The following is a 22083-nucleotide window of genomic DNA, read 5'->3' on the forward strand; positions in this document are numbered from 1 at the left end:
GTCCACCAATTCGAATGTTAGTCACTTCCGGAAACACCCTCACAGATACACCCAGAAACAAGGCTTCACCAGACATCTGGGCATCATAAAACTAACCATCACAAAGACTGGATGGATGGTGAAACCATTAACCAAAATAGAGAAAATATACAAAAGGAGGATTAGGTTTCCACAATAGGAAGGAAAGAAGGGAGGGAGGAACAGAGAGGAGAACTAGCAGGGAACAATGAATCCAGTAAAAATGCTACTATTCTATGAGTGGTCAACTGTGTCAGATGCTACAGAGATGTTAAGTGAGATAAAAATTGGAAGTATGTCACTAGGTTAAGAATTTAGGAAGACCACTGATGAGGTAAGACCACTGATGATGGGGAAAACGCATACCACTGAGGAATTAAGAAGTTATAAGTTGACCAGGTAGCAAGTGTGCCTAGGTTCCCCCACCTTGCCCTCCTCCACACAGCCCCTGCCCTTCCCTCTGGCCATCACCACAGTACTGACTATGTTTAGGGTTACGCATGCACGTGCTTTGATTAATCTCTGTACCTTCTTTCACCCCATTCCCCCTCCCTCCACCCCTCTGACAGCTGTCAGTCTATTCCACATATCCATGCCTCCAGTTCTATTTTGTTTGTCAGTTTATTTTGTTCATTAGATTCCACATATAAGTGAGATCATATGGTGTCTGCCTCTCTCTGGCTCGCTTATTTCACTTAGCATGATCTGCAGGTCCATCCGTGCTGTCGCAAAAGGTAAGTTTCTTCCTTTAACAGCCACATAGCATTCCACTGTGTAAATGTACCACAGCTTTTTTACCCACTCATCTACTTAGGCACTTAATAGATGAGCACTTGGGTTGTTTCCCAATCTTGGCTATTACAAACAGCAATGCTATGAACATAGGGTGCATGTATTCTTTCTGATTGGTATTTCAGGGTTCTTAGGATATATTTGAGAAGTCTGACTTTTAAGGAGAGGAGGAAAATTGAGTGGTATCTATTTGGGGGTGGGATGAAGGACTGAGGGAGGAGGTTTTATATGGCTCTTTGATTCTGCTTAGGACCAGAAGATTTAAGTACGACAAACTGAAGGGAATGAGCCAGAAAAGAGAGAGGGTGACGCTCTTGGTGAGAAATGGAATAACTGATGGATCTGCAGTCAGTGGCAGGGTGGAAGGAATGAGATGTTGCTGACTTTGGCCTTCTAGAAGAGCATATTCCCTTGGTCTAAGGCAGCAATTTTCAACCCGTGTGCCATGGGAGGCACAATGGCGTGCAGCAAGAATTTTTAAAACATGCAGTACCAAATTACTTAGTCAGGGGCACTGACTCTTTTCCCTTAAATAGCTTAAAAATGACAACAGCCAACACAACAATAGCCATCCACTCTGAATGAATCAAAATCATACCTATTCTTTGGTCAGATCAGCAAAAAATATATTGATGGGCCGCAGAATTTTAGTAAGTGTACATGTGCCAATGAGATGAAAAAGGTTGAAAATAGCTGATCGAAGGTAAGAGTGAAGGGGGACAGAGGGGCACAGCGTACAGTTTAGAGTCAGGAAGACGGAATATGGAAGGGATTCCCACCCAGCTGATCCATTTTCTCTGGACAGTAAGACTGCCAGAGTGAAGAACTTGAAGAAGAAATTAGGAGGTTAAATATGTAGTAACTATTTAAAATAGCCACTTTGGAGACTGCAAAAGAAATTGCTAGGCAATACTGAGAATCGCATAGATTAAAAACCAGAATTCTTCAGCTGTACCAGTTAGCACAGTTATATGATTTTTCTCTCTCAGTCCTTTACAAATCTGAGCAGAAATAGACTACCAGATTCTTTTGGCGGGGTGGAGGCAGGGTGTGGAATATTTAATCTTAACATCTAAAAGCATAAGTATCATATACCTGAATTTCACAGAAAAGCACTTTGAAAGAGATATTCACAGATCATGAAAGGCATTGACTAATATGCTGCTGTTGTGTGCCTACACACACATAAATTTGGAGCTGGAAATACAAGAGGCAAATGTGACAAAAGCCAAAAAGAATAATGTCTATGAAAAACACCAAAACAAACAACCCTACCACTGAATGTATCTATCTCAGAGAGTACTGAATTCTATTTTTATCCATCAGATAAATGCTAAAAACCAAGGGAAAACTGCTGGTATAGTAAAAAGTTTGGATTTTCACAACATTCTCTAGAAGAACTTAAATGTGACCCCTCAAAAATGGGGTAGGATCAACCTTAAAAATATTACCAAGCCCTGGCTGGTCTGGCTCAGCTGATTGGAGCATCGTCCATAACTGAAACACTGAGGGTGAGATTCCCAGTCAGGGCACATGCCTAGATTGCGGGTTTGATCTCGGGTCCGAGCACATAAGATCCCCAGTCCAGACACATGCAGGAGGTAGCTGATCTCTGTTTCTGTCTCACACCCATGTTTCTCTCTCTCCTTTCCTCTCTCTCTCTCTACACACAATGAAAAAATTTCCTTGGGTGAGGATTAAAAATTTTTTTTACCCTGGCTGGTGTAGCTCAGTGGATTGAGCGTGGGCTATGAACCAAAGGGTCGCCAGTTCGATTCCTAGTCAGGGCACATACCTGGGTTGCAGGCCAGGTCCCCAGTGGGGGCCACATGAGAGGCAACCACACATTGATGTTTTTCTCTCTCTTTCTCCCTCCCTTCCCCTCTCTCTAAAAATAAATAAATAAAATCTTTTAAAAAAAACTTAAAATATAAAAAAGTATTACTGAGATCTCTAGCAAGCACCATACTGTCTTCTTCAAAATCTCAGTAAATTTGAAATTATTTATTAATTCTGGATTATAAAGTCAAAATGTGGTAAAACTCTATTTAGTGTGGCTTTTATCTTTGTCTCAAAGTCAAGGCCTCTTTTTATTCAGTACCTATAAATACAACCAAGTAACAACTCAACAACAAATACCTTCTTTTGCTATCGGTTATTTGTGCTGTGAGAAAGGACCTAGGGTGTACTTTGTGCCTGGGAGGCTGGAGAAGAGGTTGGAGGCTGCCACCGTGCCCCACTCCAAAGTCCATCAAGTTCCTCAAATAAAAAGTTAAGGAAATAACTGGGAGACACAAAGAATACTACTCATCCCAAGACTTTCTCCCTTTCTTTAAAGGGAAAAAATAAGAATAAAGATAGAAAGTAGGTTAGGGTATGTTTGTACAGGTGGGTTTAGAGCTCAAGTCCAAATATATCTGGCTCTAACATCTTCAAGAGCCCTCATTAAAGAAGGTATTTTAACTAGATGCTGCCATCTACTGGACAATTTATAAGGGTTTTGTGCTTTCCTGGTAACAAAGAAAAACCATTTGTGGAGGGAAACCGTGCAAAAGATTTGTTTTCATAATAAGCCTCATAGGAATATTTTACCTTAAAACTTACATATGTGCCTAATCGAAATAATTTTAATTAGTTAATATTTCATATTTTTTTAATTAAGAAGTAACCAAAGTTCAGTGAATAACATGGGAAGCTAATCTCAGAATGAAACAGATATAAGCAGTTTCATACCACTTTATAACATGCTGCTAATGTTGCAGTAGGAATATGAGACTTTCAAAAATCTGTGCTATGCGGTCAAATTGAACTCTCGCATTTCTATTTATTTCTTTCATACTCTGCTAATAATACCTTTCTGAAACCAAAGATTCCAAAAGTTTCCTCTTTTGGAGTAAGGCAATAATTATGCTATATAAAATATTTTTAAATGTGTAATTAGGTTAATAATGTAACCTAAAATAAATACTAGCTCTTTTTGTTTTAAATATTTTCAAAAATTAGACTTGTAACTGCTAAATACATACCTGTGATATAAAGAGCCAACAGAAAATTATACTAAGAAATCTGCTTTCTATAAAAGACCAGTATCAAAAAAGTTCTAATTAAATCTGAAGACATAGGAATACAATAATATTGTCTCTTTATTTTGGTGAACTGGTCAAGTGTGAGCTAATTCAGATAGACGGTAACAAGAATGAGGAGCATCAGACATTTGGTTCACCTGTCTTGCATTCCCAATTCTTGTACCTCAAGCCCACTTTTGCATCTCACCTGCTCCACCAATACATAATAAAATCAATTTTATAAATCTTATAAATATAAATAATAAGTATATCCATAAAAGTCAAATGAAATATAAGTATTCGATATAAATAAACCACATAAATCTTACCTGCTTTGGCAATATATAATAATTGACTAAGAGTTCAAAAATCTAAAAACTGAAACTCTAACGTGATCATTTAAAATGATGATTCTCTGAACATAATGTTCAAGCCTCTGGTAACTTCAGCTTCCAGCTCATTAGGTCCAACTAATTTCCATGTTGGAACATTAGTAATGCCTTGGCTGGGCATTGAGAACCAGCCTGCAAACCAAAGGCTCACCAGTTCAATACCCAGTCAGGGCACATGCCTGGGTTGCAGACCTGGTCCCTGGTACGGGGCACCCCAGAGGCAACTGCACAGTGATGTTTCTCTTCCTCTCTTTCTCCTTCCCCGTCTCTCTAAAAATTAATAAATAAATCTTTAAAAAAAAAAAACAACACCAGTACTAATCGAACATGACTAACTGTCTATAAGGCCTACAGTAGTCACATGACTCCAGAGCTACACCTGTAAGTTCTATAAGTTTAAGCCAAATATATATATCATGAGTCCTAAAAATTAATGTATTTGATCATTCTCATTTAATTTTGGAGAAAGGGCAACTGAAAAGTAACATCTTGCCCCCCAGGGCCAAAAGTTCACTTGGTGGTAATTCTGTGACTGAAAAGGTTAATGTCAATAGGCCATTTTAGCCCTCACTGGTGTGGCTCAGTGGATTGAGTGTCAGCCTGAGAACCAAAGGGTCACTGGTTCAATTCCCAGTCAGGGCACATGCCTGGGTTGCAGGCCAGACTCCCAGTAGGGGGCGTGTGAGAGGCAACCACACATTGATGTTTCTCTCCCTTTCTTTCTCCCACTCTTCCCCTCTATAAAAATAAATAAATATTTTTTTTAAAAAAAGGCCATTTTCAATGCAGCAATATTTTGACATTTTATCTCCTAGGGCAAGGGAAATAAAGAAAAAATAAACAAATGGGACTACATTAAATTAAAAAGCTTCTACACAGCTAAAGAAACCATTATCAAAATAAAAACAGGACCAAACTTATGGGAAAACATATTTGCCTACAATACCACAGATGAGAGTTTGATCTCTATATGAAGAGCTCATATGACTCAATGCCAGGAAGACAAACAATCCAATTAAAAAATGGGCTAAGGATCTGAATAGACAGTTCTCCAAGGAGGACATACAGACAGCCCAGAGACATATGAAAGGATGCTCAACATCACTAGCCATCAGAGAAATGCAAATTAAAACCACAATGAGAAATTATCTCACACTAGTGAGAATGGCCATCATTAATAAATCAACAAACAACAAGTGCTGGTGAGGATTTGGAGAAAAGGGAACCCTAGTGCACTGTCAGTGGGAATGCAGACTGGTACAGACACTGTAGAAAACAGTATGAAATTTCCTCAAAAAACTAAAAATGAAACTGCCTTTTGACCCAGCAATTCTACTGTTGGGATTATACCCTAAGAACCCTGAAACACCAATTCAAAAGAACCTATGCACCCTAATGTTCATAGCAGCATTATTTACAATAGCCAAGTGCTGGAAACAACCTAAGTGCCCATCAGTAAATGAATGTATCAAAAAACTCTAGTACATTTACACAATGGAATACATAATGGAATGGAGAGAAAGAAAGAAGGAACTCCTAACCTTTGTGACAGCATGGATGAACTGGAGAGCATTATGCTAAGTGAAATAAGCCAGGCAGTGAGGGACAAATACCATATGATCTTACCTTTAAGTGGAACCTAATCAACAAAACAAACAAGCAAGCAAAATATAACCAGAGACACTGAAATTAAGAACAATCTGACAGTAACCAGAGGGGAGGTAGGAGGGAATAATGGAGGAGAAGGGAGGAAGTATTTTCAGGAGCAACTATAAAGGACATACGGATAAAACCAAGGGGGGCAGGGGGGTGGAAGCAGTGGAAGGAGGTGGGGATGGCTGGGGTAGTGGGGGAGTGGTGGGGAGTAAATGTAGACAACTGTACTTGAACAACAACAAAACAAATAAATAGATAAATAAATTTTTTAAAAAATAAAAAAGAATCCTTCTTTGCCTCTTCCTAGTTTCTGGTGGTTCCAGAATCCTTGGGGTTCCTTGGTTTATAACTACATTATTCTAATCATTCCCTGTATCTTCACATGGTCTTCTTTCCTATGTCAGTGTGTCTCTGCATCTCTGTTAGTCCCATAAGGATACCAATTATTAGATTTAGGGCCCACTCTGATTTAGTATGACCTCATTTTAACTAATTACACATGCAGAGATCCAAATAAGATCACATTCTGAGGTTCCAAGTAGACATGAATTCTTCGGAGAGACACTACTGAACTCACTACCGGCAGGAGCTGGCCAGTACCGTTCTCCCTCTGCATAGAGACAGACCCAAGCAGCTTCTGAGCTCTCACTGATGGGACTGGAAAGGAACAAACGTGAAGGAATTTCATCCACATCACAGCTCATGCTAAAGAGTTGCAGTAGCCTGTATCAGGTTCTTGGGATTCTAAAATGTTAAATATTCACTTTGTAAAAGATGAATGGATTCCAGGATCCTCAGAGAAATCAGAAGCCCCTGCTTGAAGCCAGTCTAATGCTCAACCAATACTAGATGACCACTTATACGATATAGTTAAAGGATTTAAAAAGTGTCCTTCCAAAACACATCAACTGCTTCCCAATACCTAAAATTTTCACCACTATATAAGTAATTTAAATAGGTTACATGATTACATAATAGTTCTATAGAAGAAGAAGATAAAAGAAGATGAGGAGGAGGAGAGGAATCACAAATATACATACACGCAAGTGGAGAAGTAGAACCATATGGGCAAAATTAACTGGTTGGTCTTTAAAAAGAACTGTGAAAGAACAGAAAATAGGACAAATCAGTAATGGATTTTTATGAAAGGGATTGCAGAGACCTGAGTAAGATACCTCACAGGAGGATCCTGGGCCTTTAGGGGACTGTCAGCATAAACTGGGTGTACAGAGGCAGCTAAGACACACAGGAAGTAAAGCAAAGACATGCTTTGTCTATTCCCCGACTTTTCACTGCCTTGTCCCCCACCTTTGAGCAGATATAAGCCCTTAAAAATTCTAAAACATACCTAAGCTCAAGGTAGTTCCAAATAATCCTACCTAATGTGATCATGTCCTCTAAAAAAAAAAAGTTAAACTCACAAAGAAAAAATAGTAATAATTAAATTGGGAATTTTACCTTAATCCAAATATTCTATGACTTAGATAAAAATAAAGATGAGTCAATTTCACTCACCAACAGTTTCTTCTGATGCAGCAGTCAAAGCTAGAAACTTTTTTGTATTTTCCATTTCCTCATTACTTGGCAAAGCTTCACTATTTTTTGCAGACTGATGAAAGAGAAATGAAAGTTTAAATATGAGAAAATAAAGCAACACTGATATTTTGTTAAGTTTCAATGAGGTTTCCAATTGTGCATACACAAACAAGACGACTCGGGTCATTTTTGTCTAATTAGGAACTCCATCAATGTTTCCTGTCCCCTCAAAATTCTGTCAATAAGTATTCGCAAAAAGCGTTGGAGTGTATATCTACCATTATATCATGATTACCTTGCTTAATGTTTCTTAAGATTCTGTTTAATATTTTTATAACTAATGAGTCTATGATCAAATTACAATTTCAGATATTTCAAGATTACTACTGTATTTTATTATGCTTCTAGTTATAATTCTGTTTCCAAGGTAAAAATTTGCTTTGAGATTCAATAGAAATAAGTGATAGGTTAATATTTTTCTGTTAAAATTTGCACAGATTATTTCTTTAGTTTAAAGCACTGCATTTTATATGTTGCTTTCTTTCTGTCCTAGTGGTCTTCCTGGGAAATTTGTAAAACTGTATTCTTAATTGCTATATTATTGCCTGGGAAACGTCCTCCAAAGTCAGTCAATTGATCAAGGAGGAATTTATCAAAACCAGTTATTACATTGTTTCTTACCTTAAAAGTGCTCTCCTTTGAGGGGCAAAGTTCAAGTGTGAGCCAATAGCTATATATCAAGTCAGTGCTAACACCTGGTCAACATCTACCCCTCAGTACTACAGAGAATAAGAGGTCCAAGAAGGCCAAGGACAGTTAATCAAGCACTAGAAATATTAAGACACAAGCAAGTAGAGTATGGTCTCAGACCTCGAGCCTCAAGCACTTGACAGCTTCCCAAAGGGATCTTGACCAGCATATGCAATGATGAACTCCCCCACTTACTCAAATAATAATGAGAACAAGGAGTTTAAATTTTTGTATATTTGTACATTTATCTCCAAAATGTAAACTTGCTGAAGAAAAGCAAGTAACATGCTTAATGAAAGGAGGCATCACACCCCTTTCTATTCCAGAAATGGAGGAGCCCCACCCAACACTGGTAAGAGGCCTACTGGGCTGCTGTCCACAGGGAATGAACACAGCAGTGCCAGTGCAGTGCCTGAGTGCTGGAAAATTACCTACCTCCACAAAATAAATCAGTCAACGCAGACCACATGAATAACTACCACAGTCCGTGCTCTTCCTACTCATCACAGAGGAAATTGCTTCTTACATGTCAGAATATGGTTACACAATTCTTACCTTAAGGTCTTCCCATAGCTTTATTCTCATTTCTAGACCTTGCTTCTTAATTTCTTTTTCTCTATATTGTTTCTTCACCAATATTTTATCAAGCTTCTTCATCTTCTGAATAGCATCTTGAAGTTGAGAATCTAATTCTTTTAATTTGGGTTCATCTATATTGTGTTGAAAGTGGGAATAAGCTTGAAGTTTAGCAAACCTTAAAGCTCTGTTTTGTTTTGTTTTTACTATTTCTTCTTTCAGTCAACAAATGTTTATGGCTGATAGTAATAACTAACACTGGGGTCAAGTATCTCGATTTTCAAGTTGCTTTCACATGTATTTTTTCATATAATTATCTAACAATCCTGCGAAATAGACATGTTTCTCTAGAGTTGAGATAGATGGGCCCTTTTAAATAGCTAATAAATTATAGCACTGAACCCAAAAGTGGGTTTTGTATGATTTTTATCCCCCAAATTCTTTCTCTTTCATTCTGCTATACCTTCTATATCCATGACTAACAAATAAGGAATAAGACAAAGACCCCATCCCAGAGCTGCTTCAGACTAACTGAAAAAGAAGGTACATGCACAATAGCTATGGTAAAATACAGCATGCCATAGTGACACAAAAAGGTTCCAACACATAGAAACAAATTCAGAAAAGTGCTCCATGTAACCAGACACCTTTATCTATGCCCCTTCTACTTGTTCTATTTGCTTGATGCACCTAAAAGTGTTCTTGAGTTGTGGATAACTCATAGTAACTTATTTGAAATTAGGGACTCTACAGAAACTTTTATCATCACAGCAGCTAACATTTATAGAGTTACCTGATAGGCACAGTGTTAAGTGCTTTATTTACATACATTATCTCACTTAATCCTCATCATAATGCTGTGAAGTGCTATAATTAGTATTCCCATTTTACAAATTTGTAGACTGAGGCTAATGTGTAACTGGGTCACATACATATCCAAGATGATATAGCTAGTAAATGGCAGGGTCAGTTTCCACCCAGATCTGTCTGACTCCAGAGCCAAAGCTCTTCACTGCTAGGCAGGTAATACTTCCTCTGTGAAGTCTGACAAAAGATAATAATCTGGCAATGAACATAAATGCTCAAATACTAAAGTCTCTACTACCCCAATTTAGATCATTAGAAATGGCATATTATGCTAAGAAAAGCCAAATTTTGTGCCTTTTGAAAATCCAAAGAATCCAATGATGGTTTTCTATAATGTATATTACTTTCTCTTTAAGGAAAATAAAATATTTTTAGGGGGAATAACTTACCCAAAAAGAATACTGATGGCCCTGGCTGGTGTGGCTCAGTGGATTAAGCTCTGGCCTGCGGACCAAAGGGTCACCAGTTCGATTCCCAGCCAGGGCACATGCCTGGGTTTCCGGCCAGGTCCCCAGTCACCAGGCACTCGAGAGACAACCCCACACTGATGTTTCTCTCCTTCTCTTTCTCCCTCCCTTCCCCTTTCTAAAATTAAATAAATAAAATCTTTTTTAAAAAAGAATACTGATTAATACTGATATTAATAAAGAGGCTTTGCAAATTTTATTGTTTACGTACTTCAAATGCAACAGCCTCTAGTTCTAATTCCCAACTGCAAATCCGAGCGTTCTCAGGCTCCATGCACACAGGTGGTCTATATAGCAGGCATTTTGAAGTAACTCGTGCAGTACTGAAACAAAGGGAAGGATCATAAAGGACCCATGGACAAAGCCAAAGAGGTGAAGGACTGAGGATGGGAGGCGGGGGTGGGAGTGACAAGAGAAAGTGGTGGTAGAATATGGAGACAACTGTACTTGAACAACAATAAAAAAATGCATCAAATGCCAAAAAATATATAAATACAATGAAACTGGGTGATAGCTAATCTCAACTACAATACCTTGTTTCCTGATAACTATAAGCCTAAACTACCTGACCTAACTCTGAGAGCTGATCTCATCCCAAACATATTCCAAATAAGCAGTCTGCACAATTTGTGAATCTCAGCTTCCCTTTACAGCCTTAAAAATTACTCAAAACCCAAAGTAGCTTTTGTTTATGTGAATTATATCTATTAATAATTGCATTAGAAATAAAAATTTAAAATAGTGTATCTATTCATTTTAAATAATAAGCATTATTACTAATTATATATTAACATAAACAGAACATTTTAACAACTATATTTTTTAAAAAATATTGAGAGGAATGGCCTTGTTTTCATTTTTGAGTATTTGGCTTAATAGAAGACAGCTGAATTCTTATGTTTGCTTCTGAAGTCAATCTATTGCAATGTTATTCTAGTTAAAGTGTATGAAGAAAATCTGGCCTCACACAGACATGTAGCAGGAAAGATGAGAAATTTAATAGCCTTTTCATATAGCAGTGATACTCTCCTTTCACACTATATAAATCAACAAGGGTTGGTCTCTAAAAGGTGAGCTATAATGAAAAATCTGTAACCATATCAGTGAGCTTTTTGTATTTGTTCCATTAAATCCATGGATCTATCTTTCATGTTAAAGGGATCTTTTACCCTGCATTGGTCATTTGGAAAAGAGTGGTTCTGTTTTATTTTACTGAATTATGTTGACCTTCAACCTATTAACATATTTCAGTACACAATATCAAAAAAATCACATGTGTTAATATGGCCACCAATATTTATCAGAAAAGTCCATTCAGGACAACAGGGGTTCGATTCCCCAATGGGGAGCCAAAAACAAAACAAGTCGAAGTGCTGGGAAGCTGTCGAGATCACATGGACATACATAAGTTCTCCAAAATTCTAATTTTCACTTGGAAGTTTGTTCAAATTTTATCATTGACAAAAAATACTGTAAATTGTCTTCCTTGAGCTAATAGGCTCATTTTATTTTTAAAAAAATGAATGCCAAATACCCAAGTCTGAATGATAACAGTTTTTCTGTTGGTCATTCTTTAAAGTAAAAATGATGCTCCATTTAAAAAGTGGAGCTCTCAGCTCTCAGCTTAAACTATCACACAAGTACTTTTCCTCAACACAGCCTTCACATTTTGGAATACAGCAGAATTGCTTTATATATATCTCCCATTCTAACACACAGGATATTAGAAAGATATGTTTTGAAAAGTCAAGATTTCATAAAATTACTAATTTTTACTGCTCCAAAGACTTTCTTGAGTGACACCGGATATTTCTTTTTCCTGCCAGTACCTGGTCAAGAGGATTACAATGACTAATAGTATGATTTAATACCCTTGCCTTGATTCATGCTAAGACACCAGCAATTTTCTTACAAGATTTTATTTATTTACTTTTGGAGAGAGAGAGGAAGGGAGGAGAAAAGAGAAGGAGAGAAGCAGCAAGGCAAGAGAGAAATATCAATCATTTGCCTCTCACATGCCCCTAACTGTGGACCTGGCCCGCAACCCAGGCATGTGCCTTGACTGGGAATCAAAACGGTGACCTTTCAGTTTGCAGAATGACACCCAATCCACTGAGCCACACCAGTCAGGGAAAAATATCAGCAATTTTACCAATGTTGCTTTTGTACCATCAGTGCAAATGCCCATTCACTGGGCAGGAAAGCAAATAGATTATTTCAGTATTATGATAAACTATACTACTAGAATATAATGTCAGTATTATTGTGAAAGTAGTTTTTACTTTGCAGAGCCCCTGAAAGGGTCTTATGAGATCCCCAGAGCTCTGCAGCCCACATTTTGAGAACTGCTGCTCTAATTCACTCTGACCAGTATTAATTTAATAACCATGAAAAAAGAAGACTTTTAAAATCCAAAAGTGACTAAGATCAAATGGGATTATCCCTAAAAAAGTATAACTTACACGATACATTTTATTGTGCAATTTTAGTCATCAAAAAGATCAATAATAACTCATGTAATAAAGTGCAGAAATATTTCCTACTTGATTAATGTAAAATGGTCACAATAATTTTATTAAATGACATATTTTTCTAAGTATATTTAAGGACTATTAATATTCTTCTAAATAATAACTGCTTGTTCACAAAGTAATAACTCATTTTTAATTATTTCTACTTAACTGATAAAAAACATATCTAATTCTAATATTTTAACATCTATAATTATCATTAGCCAATCACCTACCTGAACATTTAGAGACTATTTGATGTTGAACCCAGCTCAAATCTTCACCTGACCCCTCTCCAGCCAGTTTTATTTTCTCGGTGTAGTTTTCCCCTTTATCATCATCACAGCTTCTACCTCCCTCTGGATTACTGCTTAATGAGGGGCCCTCTTCATCAGAGTTCAACTTGATTGCAGTATCAACCTAAAAGTTATTTTCAAAGAAACATTTTTCAAAAACAATGTATGGTTTTAAATTTTAAATTTCTAGACTATTTTAAATAATAGAAGTATATAAGGGAACACACATACATTAGCATTAAAGTATTCTAGGAAAATAACACTTTTTAATTAAATGCAATTTAACTACACAGCTAAATTTAATAAGAATTTGCACCAAATAAATATGACCATTCTGTAGCAATTTCTAGCAATAATGGAGAAAAGTCAGGCATCAGTCCTGACGAGAACTGCCGCCAGGCAGGCTCTGGGAATGAGGCACAGTGGTCCCCGCTCCCGGAGCTCACACTCAGGTGATTAGTCAGAAGTCAAGAGCTGTGCTGTCCCATACAATACCATAGCTACTAGCCACATGTGGCTAGCTATTGAACAGCTGAAAAGTGAATAGTCTGAATTGAGATGCGGTTCTAGTGAACTTCAAGCCAGAATCATGTGCTTTGGTGATTAATTTATTTTTATGCCATTCACAGTTTTTCTATTTCATTATGGTTTCTCTTTCCATTTTAGGAAAGTTCCTTTTGAAAACACCACAGCTGTATTTTCCTGAGAGAGAACAAGAAAAGACATTCGTGGCTGAGTCAGGAGAAAACAGGGATCATAGGGCCCTGAGGACTTCGCAGGGCAGTGAGAGTCAAGGTGGAAATGAACACAGCCCAAGGGAGAGTTACACCTCAAGGAGAGAGAAGCAGCCACCTCTGAGAAAAGGACCTTTTCCCTCCCAATGGACAGACTGACTGCTCCAGCCCTTGTCCTCAGTCCTCTACATCCTGTGATCGCTCTCTCTCCTGTTGTAACTGTGCCCCCTTGGGAATCTCCACGGCAGAAGGTTGGTGGTGCTGAGAATAAACTGCCAGGGATACAGGACTGCAGGAGCATCTCTGTTCACCTGAACTACTGCATAAATCCCAGCAGAAATGAGCTGAGTCAGTGATGTGACAATTATAACCACCATTTATTGATGAATTACTATTAGCCATGTCCTGTGCTAAGTACCTTAGCACACACTGCCTCCTTCATTCCACCCAATGACCCTATGGTAAAGGCACTGCTACCCAACTTGACACAGAAGAAAACAGATCCAGTACAGTGGAGGCCCAATTTATAAACAAACAAAACAACGCCTACTTTATGTAATCTCAGAGGTGTTAAATAGGATTCCTTGTTCAAAAAAACACATCTATCAAAAGCCAGGTAAAATCTGAAATTCTATAATATCCAGTAAACCCTTAAGGCTATAGAGTTCTGTGAAAATGCTGAAATTGCTGGGAGAGGTCACGTGAGCCTTGTCAGTCATTTATATCATAGCATAAATGAATTTAGCCGACCTTACTCTGAAAATGAGTTTTTTTATAGGGGAATATAAAGTAGACAAAAGATAACTAGATATTAGCAATATACTCATATAGCACACTTTAGGATACACAAAGACCTTTCGTATGCATCACCCCACACAATCCTAACTCTTAGAACAAGCAATAAGGCAAAAAGATGAACTGGAGGACAAAAAGCAAACGGCCCATTTCACAATTTTACCCATAGTGCCCCACCCAGCTTCCCCAGCCCATTCATTGCCCACTAGCCTCTCTGTTCCTTACCCTCCTGCCCTTCTGCCCTGTGGCCTGTGTGTATGATTTTCCTTTCTTCATCATTCTCAAAGCCACTTCCCACCTCCATTTTTCATTGCTCCATGTCCCCGACTCCATACCTGGCAGGTTAGTCCCAGGAAACATAAATACCCTATAAAAACCTTTCTAACAATTAGATTACCTACCTGAGAGATGTGAAATTTTTAAACAAATTACAACTATAGGTTCTTTGGGGGAAAATATTCATAAGTAACAATAAACCAAAATTCTTAGAATGAGAAATCTATTATTACTAAAGAAACTTCATTAAAAATCTAGCATTTTAAACTCATTTTCTGCCACATAGAAAATTTTGGTAAGATATTAATAAAAACCAGATTTGAACAACAGAACTAATCAAAATCCCAGGATTCATTATTCTGACCATACGTATACAAGGTTTCTTAGTCACTGGCTCATGTGCAATCAGCAGTCAGCATGCAGTGTATCCGTGGCTTTCTCCCCCAGCCTAACACAAACCTTATCTTCCATGAACCTGTTAACACAAATCACAATTTTTAGGCTTCCCTTTTACATAATTATCAAAGTCCTTGTTAACTAACAAAATATGATAGAGTTTTAACAGTAGCTTAGTAGGTTAAAATGAAATCTTACTTGATCACTGATACTTTTCTTGTAAACAAGTCTTGAACAAAGCAGTATTAATCTATGTACTAAAACCTATGTGTCAATATTGTAAAGTTGCTGCTTTACAAAAAATCATCACCCAGGAGTATATAAGCAGAAATACTAGTTCCATGCCACTCTAAATTTCGTCAGGTCTTTGTGTATTATCCTACCTACATAAAGTGGGAAAATATTCATTCTAAATTTATTAAACACATATTCTGTGAATACTTACTATGCACCAGACTTTATGCTGAATGCTATGAATAACACAGAAAGGACTGAGTTGAAGAACTGAAACCAATAACTAAGAAGTACTGAATACTAAGTGCTAGTCACTATTCTAAGAACTTTAAACATTTTATGTCATTTTATCTTTAAAACATGCCTATGAGGTTTGAACAGATGAGAAAACTGACAGAGAGAGTTAAAGTAATTTTCCAAAAATCACATAAAATATGGGCAGCAGAAGCCAATTTAAACCCTTGACTCTAGAGTTCAGGTTTATAACCACTATGCTTGGAACTAAAGAACCTAAAATTGTTTTCAGATTCCAATTTTGGGTCTCTGGAAAACTGAATGAACTAAAACCCTCCATCTACTTAGAAATACACAGATGAGCTCACAAGAACACTAGGGAAGCTGCCAGTAGACAGAAATTAAAAGAAAACAGAAAACTAGTAACAGGAGCCTTATAAATCCTTAAAGCAGCTGCCCTGGTTCCTGGCTGGGGGTGGGGGTAGAAGTAAAAGAGACAAATGAGAATGTGCTGGCCTTAGAAAACTACGGGTTTAGGTTTTAACATCCAACGGTAGGAGAATAGGCCTTGGGTCCATGCAAGACAAGAAGACAATTGCCCTGACCAGTGTGCTCAGCAGGTTAGAGCGTCATCCTGCAAACCAAAAGGTCCCGGAGGACACATGCCTGGGTTTTGGTCCCAATTGGGGCCATTCAAGAGGTAACCAATTGATGTATCTCTCTGACATTGATGTTCCTCCCCCTCTCTTTCTCCATCCCTTCCCCTCTCTCTAAAAATCAGTATCTTTAGCCCTGGCTGATGTGGATCAGTGAATTGAGTGCCAGTCTGCAAACCAAAGGGTCACCGGTTAGATTCCCAGTCAGGACACATATCTGGGTTACAGGCCAGGTCCTCAGTAGCAGGCGCATGAGAGACAACCACACATTGATGTTTCTCTCCCTCTCTTGCCCTCTCCCATCCCTTCTCTAAAAATAAATAAATGAAATCTTTTTAAAAAACAAGAAAAAAAATCAACATCTAAAAAAAGAGGGGGTGGCAAGGAGATGGAAAGGAACCTTCCCTCTTCCGCTCCATAAAGCTAGATGCCTCAAAGAGGTGTATCCTCTGTGAAAAACATATCTAGCCAAAAGCACAGGGAAAGAATGAAGATACAAGTATGAAAAAGCCTTCCCTGAGATTTGCAACTATAGGGTCATGCTTCATGTGGGTTTGGGTTCCGATTTATATTATTCACATGTTCTGGGATGCTTAAAGCTGAAAAACTGGCAAAAAAAAAAGAGAGAGAGAGAGAGGAATTCATGCTAGTGAGACATCTCTCAGGCATCCCAAAGAAGCAAACACAAGCCTGCTCTGGAAGACACAGTTTCAAATCAGGTTCCATGAAATTCCCAGCTACAATCCAAAAGTTTAAAAGCCATGAACATATTACCAACACTAACAAAGAATCACAATAAACAAAAAAAAACAAGATATTAAAATGCTGATAAAAATAATCATATAAACATTTTATTTGGTATTTTTTAAATTAAAAAAGAGATCAAGATATGGTAAAGAACAGATAGATTAAAAATAAACTAAAAAGAACTTCCAGAAATTAAAACTATATCATTAAATTTAAAAAAATCAGTGGACAGATAAAAGAGATTTGATATACAATAAGAAGTAATTCAAAAATTACAAAATACATGTTAAAAATGCCCCTGAATAAAGCACAGGAAAACAAATAAATAAAAAATACTTAAAAAAATATAACAGACATGAAGGATAGAGGGAAAGATTCTACAGACATTTAATATGACTTCCAGGATGACAAAATAGAAAAAAAAAAAGACATTTTTGAAATATTTGAAACATGAAAACACAATAGCTAAAAATTTTTCAAAATAAATGAAACATACAAATTCTTAGATTGAAGAAGTACTAGTCTCCAGAAGGAAAAATTAAATAAATTCATACATAGGTAAGTAATAGTAGATACAAAGACAAAGAGAAAACAAAGCAATCAGACAAAAACATCTAAACTAGACAACCCACACTCAAATAAATATTGAGCTTACCAAAAGCCTTCTCATTGGTAACAAAAGAGACTACAAAAAACCTAAATGTAAAACATAAAATAGAAAACTTTCAAAAAAAATGAGAAAATCTTTGGGATCTTGAGTTAGACAAAGAGTTCTTACATACAACAAAAAAACTACAATCTTCAAAAGAAAAAAATTAATTAAGTTGTACTTGAGAAAACATAAAATGCTCTTCCAAAGTCACAATTAAAAAAATTAAAAGTGAAGCTATAGACTGGGAGAAAATATTTGTAAATCATTATCTAGAATATATTAAATACCCTCAAAAGCCAACAACAGAAAAACAAAATTTAAAAACATAAATATATAAAAACTGAACATATACTTTCCAAAGAAGATATGTGGACCACAAATAAGCACATGAAAACATATCAACATTATTAGTCACCAGGGAAATGCAAGTTAAAATGTAAAGAGCTACTATTGTAAGCCTATCAGAATGGCTGTTTTAAAAAAACTAACTATCAATGGATGCAAAACAGCTGGAACTCTGATACATTTCTGGTGGGAACAGAGGACAATTTGAGTTTCTTATAGTTAAACATACACTTACTACACAACCCAGTGATCCCGCCCATAGATATTTACCTAAGAGAAATAAAAACCTATTCCTCCCCCCCAAAAAAATCAGTATATAAATACTATAATGGCTTTATTCAAAATCATCAAAATCTGCAAACTACCCAAATATTCCTTAATGGGAGAATGGATAAACAAACTGTAGTATATCCACACAATGGAATATTATTTAGCAATAAAAAGGAGTGAACTATTGATACATGAAACATCACTGAGTCTCAAATGCATTGTGCCATTAGACAAAAGCCAGGCTCAAAATCTATATACTTTTTAATTTCATTCTCATGACCTTCTGGAAAAAGAAAAACTAAAGGGACAGAAAACATCAGGAGTTTTCAGGGATTAATAATAGAAATTGTATACATAGGGGTAACAGGAGGGAATTTTTGAGAGGTAATGGAACTGTTTTATATCTTATGATGGAGTATTACTCTTCACGTTTGCCAAGCTCAAAACTATACATCGAAAAGAATTAATTTTACAGTATGTAAAGTTATTAAATTAGAAACAAGAAAAGTTAGTAAGATGCAATGTTAACAGATGTGAAGACTTAATAGTATAAAATTAGAAGACCTTTCCAAATTAATCTATAAATTCAAAGCAATCCAATAAAAATTCCAAGAGTATTTATCATAGGACTTGAAAAACTGATCTAAAATGCAAAAAGAATAAAAAGCCAAGAACAGCCAAAATAGTCCTAGAAAAGAATAGGATGGGGAGACCCAACCTGCCAGATATCAAGAACTGTTACAAAGCTACAAGAGTTAATACACAGTATAGTAATGATGCAGGGCCAGATGAAACAAAACAGAGCTAAGCTAGAAACTGTATTTTACAAAGCCACTAGCAGGTAGGGTTCTGAATGCATGTTAGGGTTATCCAGTTAGGTGTATCTGCACAAGTTTTAGACCCCAGAAGTGAGGTAGAAGCCATCTTGATAGGAAGTTGAAAAGAAATAGTGAAGACAGTTGACTATCTCTGCATGTCTAGTCACCAGTTTTGTGGTTCTGATGTTGAGAAAGTGAATTTCTTGTATTCAGTCCTTTGGGGCTGGAAATGCTTAGAGTGCTTGCTATTTCCTACACTAAATCATAATGGACAAAAAAAAATTTAAGAGTGTCACAATGCAGAGTCTAGCCACAAATCAAAAGAATAAATAAGTATGCATTCATAAAATTGCAGTTTTTTCCACCATAAGATTCAAAATTGCTGTGTGCAACCACCCTAAAACAAAAAAAAATTATTCCATATCACAGATGAAAAAACTTATTCTTAAAAAAACACCAAGATTAGATATTTTAAGAAAAGAAAAATAGAGTATTAAATGACAGAGAGAAAAAGAACAATTCAAAGGATCAAGAAATCCAGGAGTTGATTCTTTGAAAAGATAAACAAAATCAATAAGCCTTTAGCCAGACTCATCAAGAAAAAAGAGAGGATGCAAATTAATAAAATCAGAAACAAAAAGAGAAATTATAACTGATACCACAGAAATACAAAGGATTGTAAGAAATTACTACAAACAAGTATATGTCAAGAAATTTGAAAGGCTGTGTGAAATGGACAAATTTCTAGAAACATAATCCCCTAAAACTGAGTCAAGAAGAAGCAGAAAGCCTGAATATACTGATAACAGCTAGTGAAATTGAAGCAGTAATCAAAAAACTCCTGGCACACAAAAGCCCTGGACCAGATGGCTTCACAGGAGAATTTTATCAAATATTTAGGGAAGAGCTAACCCCAATCCTTCTCAAACTATTCCAAAAAATCCAAGAAGAGGGAAGACTCCCAAACTCTTCTTATGAGGCCAGCATTATCCTTATTCCAAAACCAGATAAGGACACAACAAAGAAAGAAAGCTACAGGCCAGTATCACTGATGAACATAGATGTTAAAATCCTCAGCAAAATATTGGCGAACTGGATCCAGCAATACATTAAAAAGATCAGTCCTGGCAGGTGTGGCTCAGTGGACTGAGTGTCAGTCAGTGAATCAAAGGGTTGTCAGTTTGATTCCCAGTCAAGCACACATGCCTGGGTTGCAGGCCAGGTCCCCAGTGGATGATGCACAAGAGGCAACCACATATTGATGTTTCTCTCCCTTCCCCTCTCTAAAAGTAAATAAATAAAATCTTTAAAAAAAATCATACACCACAATGATCAAGTGAGATTCATCCCAGGGATGCAAGGATGGTATAATATATGCAAATCAATAAATGTAATACATCACATAAATAAAATGAAAAATAAAAATCACATGATCATATGGATAGATGCTGAAAAAGCATTTGATAAAGTACAGTACCCATGAAAAAAACACTCAGCAAAGTGAGAGTAGAGAGAACATTCCTCAACATAATAAAAACCATATACAAGAAACCTACAGCCAACATCATAGTCAAAGAGCTAAAACTAAAAGCTTTCCCACTAAGATCAGGAACAAGACAAGAGGGTCCACTTTCACCACTTCTATTCAACATAGTATTGGAAGTTCTGGCCATAGCAATTAGACAAGAAAAAGAAAATAAAAGGCAAATAAAGTGGAAAGGAGGAAGTAGAACTGTCATTATTTGCAGACAACATGATGGTGTATACAGAAAACCCTATAGACTCCATCAAAAAATTACTCAACCTAATAAGTGAATTTGGCAAAAGAGCGAGATACAAAGTAAATATTCAGAAATTGAAGCCATTTTTGTATACCAACAATGAACTATCAGAAACAGAAATTAGGGGGGGAAATCCCATTTACTATAGCAACAAGAAAAATAAAATACCTAGGAATAAACTTAACTAAGGAGGTAAAAGATTGTACTCAGAAACTACACAACACTGAAAAAAGAGATTAAGACACAAATAAATGGAAGTATATACTGTGTTCATGAATTGGAAAAATTAACATCATTAAAATCTCCATACTACCCAAAGCAATCTATAGATTCAACATAATCCCTATCAAAATACCAATGGCATATTAAACATAGAACAAATATTTCAAAAATTTATATGGAACCATAAATGACCCCAAATAGCTGCAGCAATTCTGAAAAAGAATGAAGTAGGAGGGTTCACCATACCTGATATCAAAATCTATTACAAGGCCACTGTAATCAAGACAATCTGGTACTGGCGTAAGAACAGACACATAGACCAATGGAACAGAATAGATAGCCCAGAAATAAACCTATGACTCTATGGTCAATTAATATTTGACAAATGGTGCAGAAGCATAAAATGGAGTAAAGATAGTCTCTTTCAACAAATGGTCTTGGGAGATCTGGACAGCCACATGCAAAAAAATGAACTAAACCACGAACTTATACACCAGAATATACTCAAGATGTATAAAAGACTTAAATATAAGTCATGACACCGTGAAAGTCCTAGAGGAGAACACAGGCAGGAAAATTTCAGATATTCCAGACAGCAATATTTTCACTGACACATCCCCTAGGGCAAGGGATATAAAGAATAAACAAATGGGACTACATCAAAATAAAAAGCACAGCTAAAGAAACCATCATCAAAATTAAAAGGGAACTGACCTTATGAGGGAACATATTTGCCAATGATACCTTGAACAAGGGTTTGACCTCCAAAATATATAAAAGAACTCACATGACTCAACCAGGAAGACAAACAATCCAATTAAAAAATGGGCTAAAGACCTAAACAGACACTTCTCCAAGGACATACAGATGGCCCGTAGATTATGAAAGGGTGCTCCACATCACTAGCCATCAGAGAGATGAAAATTAAAACCACAATGAGATACCACTTCATACCAGCCAGAATATTCATCATTAACAAAATAATGAACAAGTGCTGG

At 36.6% G+C, this 22083-nt stretch overlaps 1 protein-coding gene across 3 annotated transcripts in view; it reads right to left on the reverse strand.

The window, feature by feature from the left end:
* FSIP1 (fibrous sheath interacting protein 1) overlaps positions 1-22083 on the reverse strand; it is a 221863-nt gene that overhangs the window by 186016 nt on the left and 13764 nt on the right. For all 3 annotated transcript variants that reach the window (XM_045823146.1, XM_045823147.1, XM_045823145.1), the window contains exons 3-5: positions 12866-13049; positions 8765-8919; positions 7439-7532 (exon numbers count right to left, since the gene is read on the reverse strand). In XM_045823146.1, coding sequence (XP_045679102.1) covers positions 7439-7532; positions 8765-8919; positions 12866-13049 — 433 coding nt within the window. The remainder of the gene's footprint in view (positions 1-7438; positions 7533-8764; positions 8920-12865; positions 13050-22083) is intronic.

Source organism: Phyllostomus hastatus, unplaced genomic scaffold (assembly GCF_019186645.2).
Source record: "Phyllostomus hastatus isolate PE091 unplaced genomic scaffold, TTU_PhHast_1.1 phas_scaffold_501, whole genome shotgun sequence".
NCBI lineage: Eukaryota > Metazoa > Chordata > Mammalia > Chiroptera > Phyllostomidae > Phyllostomus > Phyllostomus hastatus.